Source organism: Varanus komodoensis, unplaced genomic scaffold (assembly GCF_004798865.1).
Source record: "Varanus komodoensis strain SLA01 unplaced genomic scaffold, ASM479886v1 scaffold1, whole genome shotgun sequence".
Lineage (NCBI taxonomy): Eukaryota > Metazoa > Chordata > Lepidosauria > Squamata > Varanidae > Varanus > Varanus komodoensis.
In genome coordinates this window covers 130,726,733-130,744,619 of record NW_025335268.1, presented here as the reverse complement: position 1 = coordinate 130,744,619, position 17,887 = coordinate 130,726,733, and the positions used below count along the sequence as shown (strand labels likewise).

At 41.2% G+C, this 17,887-nt stretch overlaps 1 protein-coding gene across 7 annotated transcripts in view; it reads right to left on the bottom strand.

Moving 5' to 3' along the window:
* Positions 1-17,887, bottom strand: part of SRGAP2 (SLIT-ROBO Rho GTPase activating protein 2) — a 200,730-nt gene that overhangs the window by 14,198 nt on the left and 168,645 nt on the right. For all 7 annotated transcript variants that reach the window (XM_044446203.1, XM_044446211.1, XM_044446238.1 and 4 more), the window contains 5 exons: positions 16,569-16,646; positions 14,356-14,490; positions 11,402-11,507; positions 8,100-8,324; positions 2,002-2,081 (listed from right to left, as the gene is read on the bottom strand). In XM_044446203.1, coding sequence (XP_044302138.1) covers positions 2,002-2,081; positions 8,100-8,324; positions 11,402-11,507; positions 14,356-14,490; positions 16,569-16,646 — 624 coding nt within the window. The remainder of the gene's footprint in view (positions 1-2,001; positions 2,082-8,099; positions 8,325-11,401; positions 11,508-14,355; positions 14,491-16,568; positions 16,647-17,887) is intronic.

The following is a 17,887-nucleotide window of genomic DNA, read 5'->3' as shown; positions in this document are numbered from 1 at the left end:
AAGTTCTTCCTTGTGTGAGGTTCGTGGTGATCTAGGCAAGCATGCTCGGAAGGACAGGATGAATGTGCTTGGGTCTGCAACACCACGACCTGACCATCCGCCTCACTGGTCCTCTTACCGAGCAAATGGAATTAACCCCCAAGGCTGCAAAGCAGACTGACCAAAGACTATGCCAGTTCATTGACTGGCCCGAAAGTTCAGTAATGGGCTTTCCAGATTTATTACAGAGTATTTTATAGAGTCCAAATAATCAAGGTGCTTACTAGGGCCATACATTATTCTCTTATATTTTTAGTTCAAAATGGCTTTTTTCAGTTCATGTAACTTGGATCGTGTGGCTTAATATTCAGGTTCCTATTTTCTTCTAGATTTTTACATGTCTTGACATGTTCCTTTCCTGTTTAAGAAGTGCCTTCTTTCTGCATTTTGTTCCCAAAAACGAAACAGTGCATTTCATCCAGCAATTATTTTCTCTATCAAGACAGCAGGGCACTCGGGTTTCTTAACTTCCAATATCCCCTTCTGGAATCTAGCCCAGCAAAGGACTTTGACTTTCACTGCTCAACCAGCTTGCCTTCCTCTCATCTCTGAGCCTCTTCCCATTAATCAGCACTCAATGAACCAGGAAAGGCTCCAACATCACTGAAGTTATTTCCCCCACAGGGTTGTCATTGGCACGTGACATAGCAAGACAAAAAGGAACTATACTGCTGGGAAATAAAACTAGGACTGTTAAATAAATGCTGGAAAATGTCAAGATTGCCTTAACATGGTCTAACTTGCACAGCACCAAGAGCTGAAAACAGGGGTAAACAAAGTGTTCCATGCCAGAGGTGACCAGCTAATTAATGCAACAGTGCAGCTGGATGTTCAGATGATTCCAACGTAAGTTAGCCACCATGAGGCTATGCGAAAATCGCAGAGACCACAGTCCTTTCAGGTGATACAGCACTATCTTTCAGGCTTTTGGCACTTCACTTAAACTTTTTGGAGAACAGTAAAGTATTAAAAATACTTTTTGATCCAACAGGATCAAAAAGCTCAAACCCAATTTGCCGTGCCAGGTACTCCGATTTTTCCAACAAACTTGTATAACAAGTTCCCTTGATATCTGGGAAAATGCTATTATATTGCATTCCTACCGTGCAGGAATTCTGTAAGACCAATGACTAAACATGATGACAGACAAGAGCCTTATCTGTTGCTGATCACTTGCTGATGCCATAGCTAGAGATGGAAAGTTAGGTCACACTTACATGCCAAAATGGCCATTCCACCTTACCTCAGGCAGAGGAGTTCTGTAATTTAGCAGGACTTTGTCCTGAACAGAAAAGCTCAATCTGTGCTGTGGTTTGCAAAGAATATTCAATTTGAAGATCTCTCTAATCACTTTTTATAGAGAGTGTAACAAATATTTCAGCCCAAGAGAGTGAATTCCATACTATCACTAAAGCAGTTGGAAAATCAAAAGAACTACAGGTTGAGTCATACTGATTTCAGCATGTACCCATAATCAGTGGATATATTACATACTATCAGAAAGAATATTTCAAGTTCAAGAATATATGAATGGTACTAATAACCTAAAACTATTGAAAGAGGAACACATTTAGCTGTGGTAAAAGGGACAGAATGGCACTAGCTTGCCCAGGTTTTCCTTACTGACTTCCAAGAACTTCTCATGGAAACACTGCTTTGGATTTCTCATCAAGGATATACTGCACGAGTGTTGTGTGGAGCGCACAGCAATTTTTTGGAGAATGAAATTTCAATAAATCATCCCACATTTGGGATGGCAAATCTATGTTACTGGTGCCTGCTGTGGCATCCAGGAAATCCCCAAACTGCCTGTAGGGTCACAGAGCTGCCCACACAGGATTAATAGCTTTCTTTTCCCAGGTGGCCTATGAATCCACCTGTGCTATTGGTCCCCTTCCTTCTGGTAGAAGAAAGCACCTACTAATTGAGGAGACACTGAAACAAGACACAAGACACACTTACCATCATCACTTGTATGGTGTTCAGTGGCCATATCTTGAGTTGCATCTTCTGTGGAGCCTGTCTCCCCATGGGGGCTTTCACTGCAAGAAGAACAAATGGAGCATTGCATTGATGGGATTGCCTTCCTGTTTTCTAAGTGGGGATGGGGGGAGACAAATAATTGATATGTGAAACTTCAGGTATTCTGGTTATACCCGAAATTCAATATTGAGCTTGCAGCCTTCTCTACCCTGGTGCCCTCCAGATGTTCTGGACTGCAACACCACCATTCCTAACCCTGGGTCATGTTGCCTGAAACATTTGAAAGGTGCCAGGTTGGGGAAGTCGGCTCCTTTCTTGTGGAAAGGAACATTTGTTGGTTTGCTTTTTAAATTTATAAAGTGTACCGATAGTCCTATATAGGACTCCCTGGGCAGTGAACAATTAAAACCGATAAAATACAACAGTAATACAATTTTGACTACATAGATCTTTAACTAACATTATTTTAAGCATGTATAGTAGGCTAAAACCAACAATAAAATTTGTACAAAATTTAAAATCTATTCAACACTATTTAATTACTAAAATATCTGGAAAATAGAACTGTCCTCACCTGGTGCCAAAATGATTGCAACAAGGGCGTCAGGCATACTACTCTGGGGAGTCTATTCCAGAAGTAGGGTGCAACCACTGAGGGGACCCCTCTTCTATTCATCATTCTCTTCACCTCTTTAGGGGATGGTTCTTTTAGAAGGACCTCTAAACCAGATCTAAGTGGTTGGGTTGGCACATATGGAAGCAGCTGGTCCTTTAAGTATCCTGATCTCAAGTCATTTAGGGCATGGATAACTGTGGCAAGGCTCTGTCTATCCAGCTTGGGGTACAGTTGGTACAGACAGTCCCTGAGTTACGAAAGTCTAAGTTTGGGAGAACTCATACTTAAAACCTGTTGATTTAAAAATTTGAGCTAAAGGTCTACTGTAGAAAATTGTCATCACCACAGACAGTGAGGATGTGAAAGGGGAGAGAAGGAGGGCACCAAAGCATCACCACAGAGGGAGGAAGGAAGCAAAAGGGGAGAGGAGGAGGCCTCCAAAGCATGCCTTCCTGCCCTCCCCATTTCCTTGCTGCAAAGAGGTGGCAGTGGTGAGCTTTGATGTGGAGGAAACCAAGAGCTATTTGCAGCTATTTGCAGTTTTTCCACTTTCACAGAGTTCATGCACCACTAACCCCTGCAAATGTGGAGGGCTGGCTTTGTGTGATCCAACTTACAAATCTGACTTAGGACAAATTTCTGTTTTTTTTTCCCCAGGAATGGAACTCATTTGTAACCAGGGAAATGCCTCTAAATCAACCGCAGCTGAAAGAAGGTGCTCCTGGCCACTGAGTCTCCCTCCAGGAGGAGTTGGAGGGCCTGCAACCAGTCAGACAGTCCACTTACCAACCACACCTCTGCCTTATCTGGACTGAGTCTCAATTTATTGGTCCCCATCCATTACCAAGCTCAGACAATGGTTCAGAACAGAAACAACCTCACCTGAGTTTGATGAAAATGAGAGGTTGAGCTGAGTGTCATTGGCATACTGATGACATCTCAGTCCCCACCTCCGAATGACCTCTCCCAGCAGTTTCATGTAGATGTTGAAAACCATGGGGTTTTCATATCCCATAAATGCCATGGGATTTGACCATTTGCTGGGGGTCATGTAATGTGTGTGTTTCAGCCAGTAAGATGCTGTAGCTTGGGAAACTATAGTAAGTTTTCTCTTTAATCTTGCTTCTGTAGAAGGCTGGGTATTGGAGGAAGTCCCCACATCACATAGCAATGCCAGAGGCATAGGCAAGGGAGTGAGTCAGAAGGTGAGCGCTACAAGCTCTGCTATAACATCCTCCATTCACCATCCTATGGAGAAGCACACAAATGTGCCTTACACTGAGCCACAGCATTGGTCCATCTAGTTCAGTGCAGGCTGCTCTAACTGGCAGTTGTTCTTTCCCAGCAACTTCTGCCTGACACGTCCAGTGAGAAGTGCTGCAAACTGAAACAGAGAAGCTATCGCACCTTCCTAAATGTTTTGCAAGTTCAACATTTTGTGCCAGCAAAACACGTGCAAAAGGTGTCCTGCATTCAAAGGTAATCGCTTGCATTCAATGTTGCATTAGCTGTTGCAATACAAAATGAGGCTTATGTTGCAAATGCAACAGCTGTGAACAGGACATGTCTGAATGTATGTTGTAAACCACTTAAAGATAGGTCTGTGATGGACAGAAAGAGTTTTCTCCCAACATTTTTGGTACAAACAAAACCCTTCTATATGCAGTGCACATTCCTTATGTATTATGCTCAAAGGTCTTCAGAAAAAAATGGCATGGATAGTCAAGTAAAATATTTATTTACATTCATTTGAATTTCAGCCCTCCATCTCCAAAATGCTATTGATCATCCTAAAAAAATTGGATCCATTCACCTCTATTTTAATTTCCTTTCCTTTTTAAGATCACCATGTTTCTTAGATAATTAGTCCCCAGAAGCACCCAGGAATATAATTGCTACTTGGCACAAGTTTTTAAGCAGCATTAAACATATTAACTAATAGTGTTATGGCTGTGAACCAGTCTACACAGGCGTGGTGTCCTGCTTATCAGCTGAGGCAGTGAAGGGGATTGGGAGGCCACTGTATATCTCCCATCTTCTACTCCAGTCTTCCTCTTCTGCTTTTTGTCTAGGAGGCATGAGCCAAACTCATGTTCCTTTATGCAGTGGAGTATGGTGAGGGAATAAGCCTGGGCAGGAAGCACACAAGGGTTCTCCATATCCTCCATTTAAGTGCCTGGCCTACACAGTGCCCATGCTATGGTTTAGGAAGGAAACATTGGAGACTGATATTCCCAACAGGAATCTTCAGTGAGGTGGACTGGATACGGCCTTGTACTGAGAGGGGTTGGGAAGAATAGGTATGAGGGCTTGAACATTTTCAGAGTTCTCACTAATAATTAGAAGGCACCATTTTGCCCTATTATGGTAGTATCAGTATCAATTAAAAACTTGGTTCTGTAGAATATTTGGTTGTCACAGAGGCAAAATAATAAAAAAACCCACACACACAAAACACTTTGCATCATGATGTGCTTCACATTCTGTCTCTTTTGTATGAACCATGGCTATATGCAATAAAATGGACTAAGTGACTTCATTTTGTTGGAGTTAACCAATAACCATTTTAATAAAAGCAGTTGTGTCAGCACACATATGCAAGCTGAACAAAATTGAGCATCTCTTTACAGTTAATCCATATAAGCCCATAGCATTTTAGCTGCCTCCAGAAATGCCTTCTAAGTAGGTGCTGGTAGTCTTCCTCTATTTTCAAGGCAGGGTAAAGGATTTAAAGTGAATAGCTAATATTTTGTAAAGATTTTGCGATTATGTACGGTATAGCCAAAGTGTAATGATGAACAGTGAGAAGGGATTGTTACATTTCATCCCTTCCCCTCATTTAATTCTCATTCAGAATTCCTTTCCTTGGTCTAAAGAGGTATTTGCTTTCTAACTCTTATGGGACCACTTATATAACCCATCAATGAACAGACAGAACTAAAGAATATAACTGCTTACTCTTTTTTTTTTTTTTTTTAAGGCAAACTAACTATGCCACAAGGGGACCCCTGTGCCATGTGCAAAAAGCTAAGGCCAAGTGCTCCATATGGTTTCACATAATCCTAGCATTGTTGTAACTCATCACTGGCAATTGAAAGTGATGCTTCCCCTAACTTACACTCCACACAGGGAGTAATATGAATTCCTTTACCTATTAAAAAAGAGAGGTAGGGCAGGTTCACATGTTCAAGTGTTTTTTCTATTAACAATGTAATTCCACACTACTCCTCTCATCTTCTACAGGAAAGCTCTGTGTTTCCAGTCTTGTGAATGTTGCAACACACTTTTAGAGTGCAGGCCAATTCATTTTTACATTTTCCAAAATTAAAACTTCTCTCTAGTTTGTCTTACACATAATAGGCCATGTATAAGATTGCCATGATGATAGACATCTGAAATGACTGGAAAGTTGGCTCAGAGTACCTGTGTCTGCAGAAATGAACGTGTTAAAAAAAGATGGACTGCACAAAGTAAGAGGCTTTTCACGTCAGCACTTAAAAAGTTGATAGCGATTTGTTCTAGTAATCAAAGATGAATAAAATAAAAAATGGTCCACTTGGTGAGGCCAGAATTATCATTTAATTAAGCAGGCTAAACTTTGGACTAATTCCTCTCTCATCATTGCCACAGTCCTCACAACCACCAATGGAAAAGATCACACATAAGCCTCAGCCTTGCAATTGCTCTATCTTGTGGAGACTCAAAATAGGGACATCCCTCCTTTCCTTCACTCTGTGATCACCTCTTAACTTGGAAGATGAAACCCTCTTTAAGGAGCTGCTCCTCTCCACCCCATAGACTTGGGGGGCAGTAATCACTTTGTAGGAAAAACAGGTGTTGTGGGACTTATTCATCATTTCTAGTTTCATGGCTGAAACACTGGAGTCTCATGGTGTAGGACAGGGCCAGGGTGTCAGCAGTGAGTGGGGCCACCAGCCAAAGTGGATGGGACTAATTCCAGCACCTCCACCTCCACCTGACAGACCTTCCTTCCTTCCTTCCACTCACTCACTCAACTCCCCACCCCCGCCCCACAGCCCCACTTCCTCTGTGCTGTGGGGGAAGGCAGCCATTTATAGTTTGCTTGCAAAGTTATTCAAAGCCTACAATGTTACACATTTTATACTTTTTCAGAATGCAGTTCCAAAGTTTGGTTTTATTTTTATATAGCAATGTTTATTTTTACACAAAGAAATATATAGATGTATACATACATAAATAATATTACTCAAGAAATAAGATTACAACTAGAACATCTATTACACATATTTAGAAGGGTCTTCAACTGTCTGTGAGTACACATTAATCATTTTCCCAGAGTATTTTAAAATACGTTATTAGCACCAGAGTTTGCCAGGCACTTTAGAGCCAATTTCCATAATATATAAGCTTAATTGATTCCATTATTTTCATAATTTTAGATGCCTTCTGAAAACTTAAGCAGCTGGAATAGCAAGTCATGCAAGTTTCTAGGACTGTTTCCCAATTGAGAACATTACTGCAAGCTGTCCTGCAGGCTCTAAGTAAAGGCACTAGTAGGAGCTCTTCTTAAATGAATCTTGTGGTCATTCTGTAAGTAGCTTGGGGTCTTTCATCATTAAAAAAAGGAAATGGCAAACAAAACAGAACACAATTAATATTAAGTGAAAAAGCTTCACTTTTTGGAAATATGAATGTAAGAATATGCTTTCTGTGTTTGCGCGGGCATAATACTTAAGAGGGAAGCAAAAGGGACATTTTGATAGCCCGTCCATTGGTTCAGATGAGTGGACTGCTTTGACATTATGCCTTTCCATAAACAGTGGGGGAGAGGAAACAGCCCCCTTCTCCCCACTACAACTGCTGCCCACCTCTCTGATGACAGGAGCTGTTGCTCCAAACTGAATTGTTTGCAGATGTTCGCTTCAGACTGAATGTGCAGCCAGGCCCCCTGGGTGCTGGGCTGGAATGAAATGAAGGTTTCAAGTTTTCCCCCTTGTCGCTGCTGCCCTGAAATTAAACCATGTTGCAGCTTTCTAGGTTCAGCCACTATCGACCTTGTCTCTGAAGTAAAGTTGCTCAAGACGTGCAGAGAAATGAGAAGAATGTCAGCGATGAATTTAGGCAATGTGTCTGCTGTGCAGCTTTCACCAGCAGATTAAGGCAATTACCATAATATCCTTATAGACGGTTTCATGGACAGGCCTGAGTGGATTAGTTCCCTTTCGTATAATGAAGCACAGTCATGGTAGATACTCCAAGTACTCTGTGGCTACATGTTTAGGGTGGGAAAGTCTGTTGCATTCAGGACTCTAAACTGCAGCCAACTTGCCTTTGCAAAGCATACACTCAGAAAAAGGGTATATTCCATAACCAGCATTCGAAACAGGAAAACAGTAGCACTGCCCAAATAATGCCATTTATGAATTATATAATTAACACTCTGCCCCCTTCACTGGTTACCCATTACCTCCTACCGTACCAGTAATCCTCAGTGCTTCCACCCCTTGTGTACACAGGGCCCTCCAGCTCTCTCGGTCCTGGGAAGACATTCTCATGCTGTATGATTATAGTTTTGATGAGCTCATTGACATGAGCTTGGCAGGAGACCTGATCATGTCCTTCAGGCACTGACATCAGTGTGGGTCCAAAGCAGATGGCTAAATTGTAGGGGTCCATCATGTTCTCTTCACTGAACTGAGATAAACTGCAGAAGAACGAATAGGAGGAAGAGGGTGAGTAAGTGCAACAATACCGACAACTCCCAGTATGGAGAGAATTGCTAAAATGAAGGGAGGATTTGCTCTGCCTGCTCAGCTTTTTAAACTTGATCTAATGTGCTAGGAATGTCTCGAGGCTACTTGAGAAAAATAATCACTACCTAAACACTGATGGCTCTTACTGCATTTACTGAAAGGAGCCGGGAACTTTCCTAGATAGGACACCTTGGATCAAATTCAATTTTGCTTGCATGTGTGGTATTTCTCTAACACAATTTGCACTGAATGCAGATTTAGAGCACTTTCCTGCTCACTAACACATTGAATTCTTTCTTAAAGAACCAGCACCTTCTCTTCAATTAACACAATGAGCATGTGTTAAAAGTGTGTCTGTACGTTTGTTTTTGTGTGTGTGTGTGCGTGTGTGAGAGAGAGAAAGAGAAAGAGAGAGAGAGAAAGAATTGGGAAGAGTCATCATCTAGTTCCCTTTTAAGGAGATTTATTCTCCATGCAGATTGACTGTTGTTGCCAGAGATTTATTTCTGGGCATTTTGTTCCATGCACCCTGCATGGATAGCAGCTGTAGCGGCAACACCTCACATCCAGCCAAGAAGCAGATGAAAGTGTGACTGAGTCCAGTACCGCATGGTTCACAGCACAAGGCTGTAAAGAACTGGCAACCAACCTGCTTCCTCTGACTTTTTCCATTTGCACCCTTTCTTACAGACAGCATCTCTCTCTCTTTCAGCTGCCCAAGAACTGGTGAGAACACTAAAGTGCTATTGCCAACATTCAACCTGGAATGCCAGTCACAGGCAGTTTGAACATTAGTCGGCATGACACAGTGAAAACATGAGAAGTTAAACAACAGGAGTCAGAGGCGCAACTTCAAAAGGCTGGGGGTCTTGACAAACCCCACTTTATTAGCGACATTTGGAAAGTTCTGTCTGCAACTGCCATGATTTAGAAGTGCTATTGTTGAACCTATAAAACTGCAAAAGACAAACCAAGTTAATAATTAGCCAGCTCCCTTTCTTCAAAATCTCCATTTGGAAGCATTTCATGAAGCTTCCAGTGAGTGTTGTCTTTTGATGGTGGAGAGTAACCATTTAACTGGGAAAGACTTCTCAATAGGGAAAGTTATTTTTAATACAATATTTTATCACATACTTTACACTGCAACTCTAATGCACCCAGCAAATCTTACAGGGGACAGGCTAGAATTCTGATGCCTACCTATTTATCTATTTATGAGAAATGAACTTGTCTGTCTAGAAAAATTCAGTATCTAGAACCTAAGCTTCAGCTTCTCACATTCACATACAATATTCTCACAACCAGCTCCCAGCCCCCACACAACTTGGATGGCTGCTACACTGAACATCTGCATAATTATTTGTAGAAGGAATTACAGCATGCACTGGGGAAATGAGTTTCCTGCAGAGCCATGCAGTCTTCTTAACCTACAGGTCTGCATGAATAAAACTGAGCCTGTCAATTTGGGCTTCTCAAGCAGCCAGTCAATGGATAAACACAAAGCAGAGTTATTAGATGTGTGGACAATCTCTCTTGAAACATGCACTACTTTCCAGCCCAGTTCCTTGAATAATAAGGCACTATTAAAAACGGAAGCAAACATTCAGTGATTTAAGAAGCAGCATTTGAGAAATGGGAATCCCAAGGCATGGAGAATTTCCTAATACTGTTATGGAAAGCTTCTGTTCCTGAACTGCAGGAAGTGCGGTCCTCCCTACTGAGAACTAACTGGAGGGGTAGCAGGACAATGGCACACTTTGTTGGGGTATATTTTTGACTCTACCAGATTGCAAAGAAGACACCATTGTTTCCCAATGCACTATGGCAGGAAGACTCAAAATATGACTTATTCTATCTGAGCAAATATTGCTAAGTTGTACCCTTGGATTATGGATGTTACAACATAGGGCGGTTTTAACATGATTTGCATTTAAATGCAAGTAACAACATTAATGGTCCAGGTGGCGTCTATAAATGTAAAAAACCTTTTTGGCTTTTTGTTCACATGGAATGAAAATATTATGTCCTGGCTTTTCACTTTTATAATGAAGCACTATAAGAGGGTTGGGAAATACCTAACAGTTGGTCATGGCTCTAGCCCAAACCTAACCAATTACAAGCAGCAGGGACTATATGACCAAAACCAGTGTGACCTGTTGCATCCTCATATAAATCCATTGCATCTTCCTAGCTTCTTTCCCACTGCTTTTGCAAAATCAGAAATTTCATTTCCTTCAGTCTGTGTTCAGTCACACAGATGCTCTGCAGCACTAGACTGGGAAAATAAAGACCAAATCTTCAGTACTTATAGGCCAAACTCACATCAGGACCGATCTTAGTGCAAGAACAAAGAAAGAAGAACCTTTTCTCCTCCTCTGTGAGCTTGGCATGCTACTACCCTGTTTTCTTTGCACGTTCAGTGCTGCCTTGAAGGCAAAGATTTGTGAAAGACTTTGGTACATTACAATTTAATTCTCAGGGGTAACTTCTGGAAATGTTCCAGTGCTTGAAAAAAAGTAAGATGCAAACTGCAAACTCCAGCCACCTCTATAATACTCTACCCAGCATTCATACTGTTAATTTCCTGAACTTCACTAAAGCTTCTAAAATTTGGGGTTAAAGCAGAGAAAAAGGAGGTAAAACACCAAACATCTATCCAAATGCTAAAATGATAAGAAGCAATTCAGATCAGAAATGCCAACCTTAGAGCCCACATTCATCATAGATAGTCAAAAGGCTCAGAAGGAAGGTTTAGATCTAACATGGTTAAGTTACAGGAGGCTAGATTTCGGTGGGAAATTAAAAGAAACTTCTTAATGGAAAAAGCAGCTTGACAATGGAGCCAATTTCTTTCTTTGTGTGTATACTGGAGATTGAGCCATCTGTGGGAGATGTGTTAACTCTGCATATCCTGTGCATTAAGCAGGCATTGAGTGGCTTTTATGACCCACTCTAACTCTATTGTCTTATGATTCATCTCCTGCAAACCAAGGCTACTGATTTCTCAGTGGCTTTCTGAAATACTTACTGATTGAGGAAAGCAAAGAGGTATCTCATTACAATCAAAGTGGTTTTAGGCAAAGTCAGTAGGACTTTCCGAATGTGCAGAGCTCTCTCTTGCAGATTGTCCATTGCTAAACGGAAAGAGACAAAAAGACCAAAGATTACAGCATCTATGCAACCTTTGCTTTGCTATTTGAAGAGTTGCTTTACACTGATATGGGTAATGGAAGCATCCAGTGTAGAACTGTTACATGCAAAAGTTTTGCTAAAACCTATCATACACACATGCATTAGGAACTCAGCAACACTTGCAAAATTCCTAGAACTGAAAGAGAAGCAATTGCAACCCTGTAATCTGTGTTGAACCGGCCTGAAGTGTAAAAATGGTGGAAGGGAAGGAGGAAATTAAATTTTGAAGAGGATGACTATTTCTTGAAACATTTCCCAGAATATAACTGAGGAAAGATTTATATCATATTTTGAAGAAGGTCTTTCCCCCAGAAAATGAGTACTTGCCTTAAAGATGGTTCAGGAACCAAGCTGGTGCAGAATGTGGCCATCCAAGTATAGGTAATGGCAAGGTGGGAAATTCAAGTGACATTTGCAAGGTGTGAGTTCTACTGGTTGCCAGTGTGCTTCTGAGCTTGGTTTGAAATGCCATGTTTGAAGTGGCGAAGAAAGCTAATGTGGTATAGTACTTGGGCTGGGTTGGGAATTCTGGGTTCTAGCCCCCATTTGGCCATCAAACCCCCTGTGTGACTCTGGGCCACTAATGTTAAGGCTAAGCTATCCCACAAAATCTTTGTGAAGATAAAATGGAGAGGATCATGTAAACCACCCTGAATGATTTGCAAGAAGAAAAAAAAGGGAGTGGGGGGGGGGTGAAAATGTAGTAATATTTTTTTAAAAATATGCACACATTAAAGTGGTTTGTCAACAAGTCACTTTAATGAGTGTATATACTCTTATAAGCCTGCCTGTACATTAAGAACTCCAGGAGCGCTCTTCTGATATGCTCACCTCTGAGAGATGTTGGGCTTGAGGGAGAGAGCCATTCTACAGCTCCAGAATGTATTTCCAGTTGGCCCACACCAAGATGTCTCCTTACAGGCTTTCGGGAAACCTTAAGAGCTCACCTTTTTGTGCTTCCTTTTTCCTGAGAAAAATTCCATTGGATCGCCTGTGGTTTTAGCTGCAACTATTTATTGATCTTCACCTTGCACATATCATGGCTTACAAAGCCAAGATTTGATTGTCAGACTGGGCCAGGGTGGAAGAACTGACTATTGTCTGTTGCACCAGCCACAACAGAACAGCCTATTAAAGTTAGCTCAGTAAGGTGGGTGTTTTAAGGGAAATCTTTGGCATAGCATTCCACAGATAAATTAACATAACTGATGCGTGAGGTAAAGAACTATGTCTATAGAAGCTTAATGGGAAAAAAGTGGGCAGCATAAATCCTTGGCCCTGAAAGTCCAGAATTATTTGGCAACAGATTGCTCTTTTCATCTAACAGGAGTTAAACTGTGTAGACTCATTTCCTAGGAGAATGAAACTACAGATCCTTTTAAAAGGAGCTCTCCTACATTCTACTTCAAAGGCTGCTCTCATCATGGTCCTTCTTACAGTCAGACAATGGATTCACTGTTTGCTATTTGAGTGAGTCAGTGTTAAACAGTTCATTGTAAAACCAGAAGTCAAAAGAACAAGCAACAATCAAAAAGTACCCTTGGAATGATTAAGTCAAGTTACCAGCTTAATACTTGGTGAAAATAGTTTTATATGTGCTGCACAGAATCAAGATAAGGAATGTCTAATAGTTATGGAAGGTGGCTGGTAATGAAAAAACCAAGACACAGCTGCTGACTTTCTAAAAATATGTTTACAGTCTAAGCCATGTTGAACTTGCAGAGTTTTCAAACAGTGAAGACATTAAGTCCAATAAAATAAAAAGGGCAGGGCAATTATCAAGAGGCTTCCTTTATAGTGACACTTAATCTCAATCAGTTTGCCTTGAACATATTGTCTCCCTCATGGTAACTCTTATGGAGTTCCCAGATGAATGGAAGTACATATCCTTTTTGTTTTTTTTCCTTACAAAAAAAAGAATAATGAAATAAACACACAAATGAATTAACTTACTGCAATACATCAAGGCTAGTGAGACCCAAACATTGTTCCCCTTTCCTGATCTGCTCTTGCATTTAACACCGCCATCTTGGAAACAAATTAGTACAATCAAATTCTAGTAAAATGAGATATTGTCTATAGATTAGGGGATGCTTTGAGAGGCTAGCTGCATGATTTTTAAGAAGGAGCCTAAGTCCTAAAGTGCTGAGGATGCTGAGGGAAGATTTGATAGAAACAGAAGATGAAAAAAACCTGCAATAAGTAAGTTGTTATCATAAACTGTATTTTGTGGGGGGGGGAATGAACAAGAGAAAGTGTTTTCTACTTCAAAAGGTGGAAAAATCGGCGATTTAGCAAAGATGACAGTTTATCCTAATGCAATTTGAGTCAGACATATTTTTCATGAGATAGTACTTTTAATATATTATATGTTTATTGGTATTAGATTCATAAGCACTTTGCATCAATTAATGATATTAACAATGGGTTGGATCCAGACTAATGTTTAGACTAATTTAAATTCCAGTAATTTACATTTTAAGGGTTTTTTGCTCAAAGAATGATCATGTCTGGATCCAAGTGAGTTTGTTTATTTTGCTTACATACAAGTTGTAAGCATCTTAAAAATTACCATTTTCACTTAGCCTTTGAATAATATTTCTGCCTCCAAATATAAAATGCCTTTTGTGTTATAGTAAAGATTTTTGATTTTTTTTTTTTTTGCATCTTCGTGGTTGTTAATTCCTTTTTATCAGCTGGTAAGTGTTGCCTTTTTTGATGGACAGACAGACTGCATTTCTATGCAAGCCTCCTTGCCAAAATGATTCATTTCTTTCTTATGCTACTTACTAACACAGGCAATCAGGTCATGAAAGATTTCCTTGGGGAAGAGAGGATGTTCTAGCCCGCGAAAGTAGAGCTTTAGAACTCCTGCTATTGAGTCCATATCATGATCATTTTGGTCTCCAGCCAGTGGATCCTCCCCTGGTTACCACAAAACAAGAACAACAAGTGCATCAACAGACAAATTGCATATTAAATAAAAATTGCATATTAAACAAATGAAAGATGGAGCGCTGTATTAGAACAAATATCTGATGGCAGAACTCATAGGAAGGAACCTAAGGGGCTTACAGTGTGTATCCACGCCCACCCCTCCCAAGCATCCAGCATAAATACAAAGATAACACTAAAAGACATAGCCCTCAAAAAAGTCTTGTTATCAGGAAAAGTGGCCTGGGTCTCACAATCAGTGCAGCTCCAACAAGCCTTTTGTGGCTTGTTCAAGTTGCAGCAAATATCAGGCACAATTTGCTTATTACAGCTTTTCCTGTCATCCAAACCTAAGTGGCATGACTTGTCTACAGAGGAAATAATCCAACGATACCCATGGCTTTAAGAAAACATGAGAACTGGATCGGTCAGAACTGACAATGGGAAAAGTCTTAGACGAATTGTTATCCACTTTATGAAAGATGTCATCAAGGCCAACTATTACGTTAACACTACAAAGAATAACAAATGCACTGCCATTAATTCAAATATTATTCTCAGCGTATACTATCTGCAAGAGCTCTTGATGAAGCAATACATTTCTAGAGAAGATTGTGAACTTTATTAGTTTATTACTTCATCCACTTTGAGAAGGCCATAAGCATTTACACTGGAAAAATCAATGTTATTTGTGTGATGATGCTAGAAAAGTTGGCCATTCTCTCTAAGAAGCTTTTTATTAGTCCTCTGTAAAGTGTAGCCTTTATGTCTTATTTGTTTCCCCCACCTCCTGCTGCCAATTTCCTTCATCATGTTTTATTTCTAGGTAAATGACAAATGCACACTGAGATCTCAAGAACCTCAGAGCTATGTAAAGTTACACATTTGGCTACCAGCTAAAAAGTCCTGTTGACATGGCACTCTGTTTATACTAGACAGACACTTCAAATGTAGAATACTATATATCGTTGAGACAGTCCTTCAGCTTGACTGAAGAATGCAGATTCCAAATGTTGACATCAAAATACTTTCCTGATTGAGTCTAGATTAAATAAATCTAGATTCAGTGTATAGGCTTGGACTCTTTGCTACATTAATTTAAGCAAGTTCACAGGAGGCAAATTTCCCAATTTGTCCTTCCCCAAAAAGCCACTCTAGGGAATTAGGAGGGTCATCCTAAACCAAGGGCCCTGGGACCAAAACTGACCAAATCTGGCCCTCTGAGATTCCCCACCTCCCCATGCCCCACCCCCTTTCCCCAACCACTGGTTGTTTGGTGGTTTCCGAACAGTTGTGGTGTTCCCCCTACCCCATTCTGAAAGGTTGAAATGCCTAAGATTGGGTTGCTGATAGTAAGAAATTTTAAGCTGATATGATGGAAATTTCACATTTTGACTCTGCCTTCTTTTCCTTTGATTTCACCACCCATGGGAGGTTGCCTTGGAGAAAACATAACTTGTCCCTTGGGCTAAAAGACACTCACCACTCATCCTAAACTATGCTGGATGGGATGTGAAGGGCTACTTGGCGAGGGATGCATCATCTATTACTGAACAGACCTTTCGATGACTTTGAATGCCAACACCTCCAGGAACCCCTGACATGCCGTCCCACATTATTCAGGATGACCACTGACCTTCAGGAGAAGCTTTTTAGGAGGCAGATGCTGGCAGTGAAGTGGAAGGATTGAGAAATGTTCATTCTGTGAATGCATACATCCATAAAGTTGTCCCAAGTACGTTGTATATAAGTATTTTATGCAAAATGTAATAAAATCATTTCTGAAGCCTGCTTGGAAAGATGAGGACTTCTGATACTACTTGCCAAAGCAAAAATGAAGATCTGAATGAAATTTATATGGAGATGTAACAAGAAGCATAGTGTTAAGTGTTTTTAGATTCTGAAGGTTATTGTACAGTAGGGGAAAAACACTCTGCCTATAGTCATAGTACACAAATGGAAATAACTGAAGACACACTGCTGCCTCTGTGTCTCCGAAATACTAACCTTGAATCATGAAAACACATTGGTAGAAAGAATTGTGCAATACAAAACACAACTGCTCTTACCTCGTTCAAATGCATTTTTGATATCATTCACCTCAACCTGAGATCCTGACACCCTGAATACTCCTTCATGCTGTAGCCCTGTTAAGAGGAGAGGAAAAATCCATGACAGCAGAAAAAACAAATCCTATGTTTACAACATTCCTTTTTAAAGAAGTTATGGTGATATAGTGATTTGAGTTCACAGCAACACAACAATATGAAATTCTACCATTAAACAGTAATGCAAGAAATTTAATGCAACCTAAAACAAATTTAGTGAACTGGTACATAGTTCTTTCAGGAATATCACTGGAAGCGATTCGTCCCTATATCCTAAGGATAAGTCTGAGAAATTTAAACACCAGAACTTTTGCAAGTAAAAGATGGCAGAATTATAAGTTCAGCAGTAAGAGATCTAAAATATAGGAAAGTTCACTAAAATTCATTTTCATTCCATTCCAAATTCTAAAAGGCTCTGGAATACTTGTCTATATATACTGGGCAATCAGTGCCTTAACAAATTAAATGGAGGACGCCAGCCGGTCGACAACGCTGCTGCTGGGGAGGACGCCGCCATCTTGCCGGCCAGCGAGTGCAGGGCGGTCGCGCTTGTTTCTCTACCCCGCTGGCGCTGGGTGAGAGCCACGCTGGATTGGGGGTGAGGCGCGGGGATGGGCCACCAGCTTATCTCGCCAGATGTGGCCGGGGCCGGTGGCTGCCACCGTTTGGGAGCCGTTTGGGGGTCGTGCGGGGGCTGGGCTGGCCAGGGGCTATGTTGTCAGCCGGAGGGTGGGATTGCTAATTGGATTGGGACATGTTGGGGGGGGGGTTAAAGTGTTTTTAAGTGTTTTTAATGTGTTTTTAGCTTTTATTGTTAATGGAGTCATTCTTGGCTATGAATATGGGGTTGCCTGGGGAGTGCGTGGGCGCCGCCATTGGGGTGGTCATGGGCAATGGACATTATGGTGTTGGGGGGTCTAACGTGTCTGCGTAGAAGAAGGAGGGACAGATGGCTAGCACCTGTTCCTCTTTCTGGTTATTCCCCCAGCCTGAGGGTTCCAGGTAGTCCTGTCAACCGTCCCCCGGGCCTGTCGGTGCTGCTGCTTAATGCCAGGTTGGTCCAAAATAAATCTTCCCTCATCCACGACTTGATTGTGGATGAGGGGGCCGACCTGGCTTGCATCACAGAAACTTGGGTGGGAGAGGGGGGTGACATGTCCCACTTTCAACTGTGCCCGCCCGGGTATCTGATCCAGCACTGACCACGCCTGGAGGGGAGGGGAGGGGAGGGGGGTCGCTTTGGTTTACTGAGCCTCTATTTCCCTCATGGGGCTTCCTGT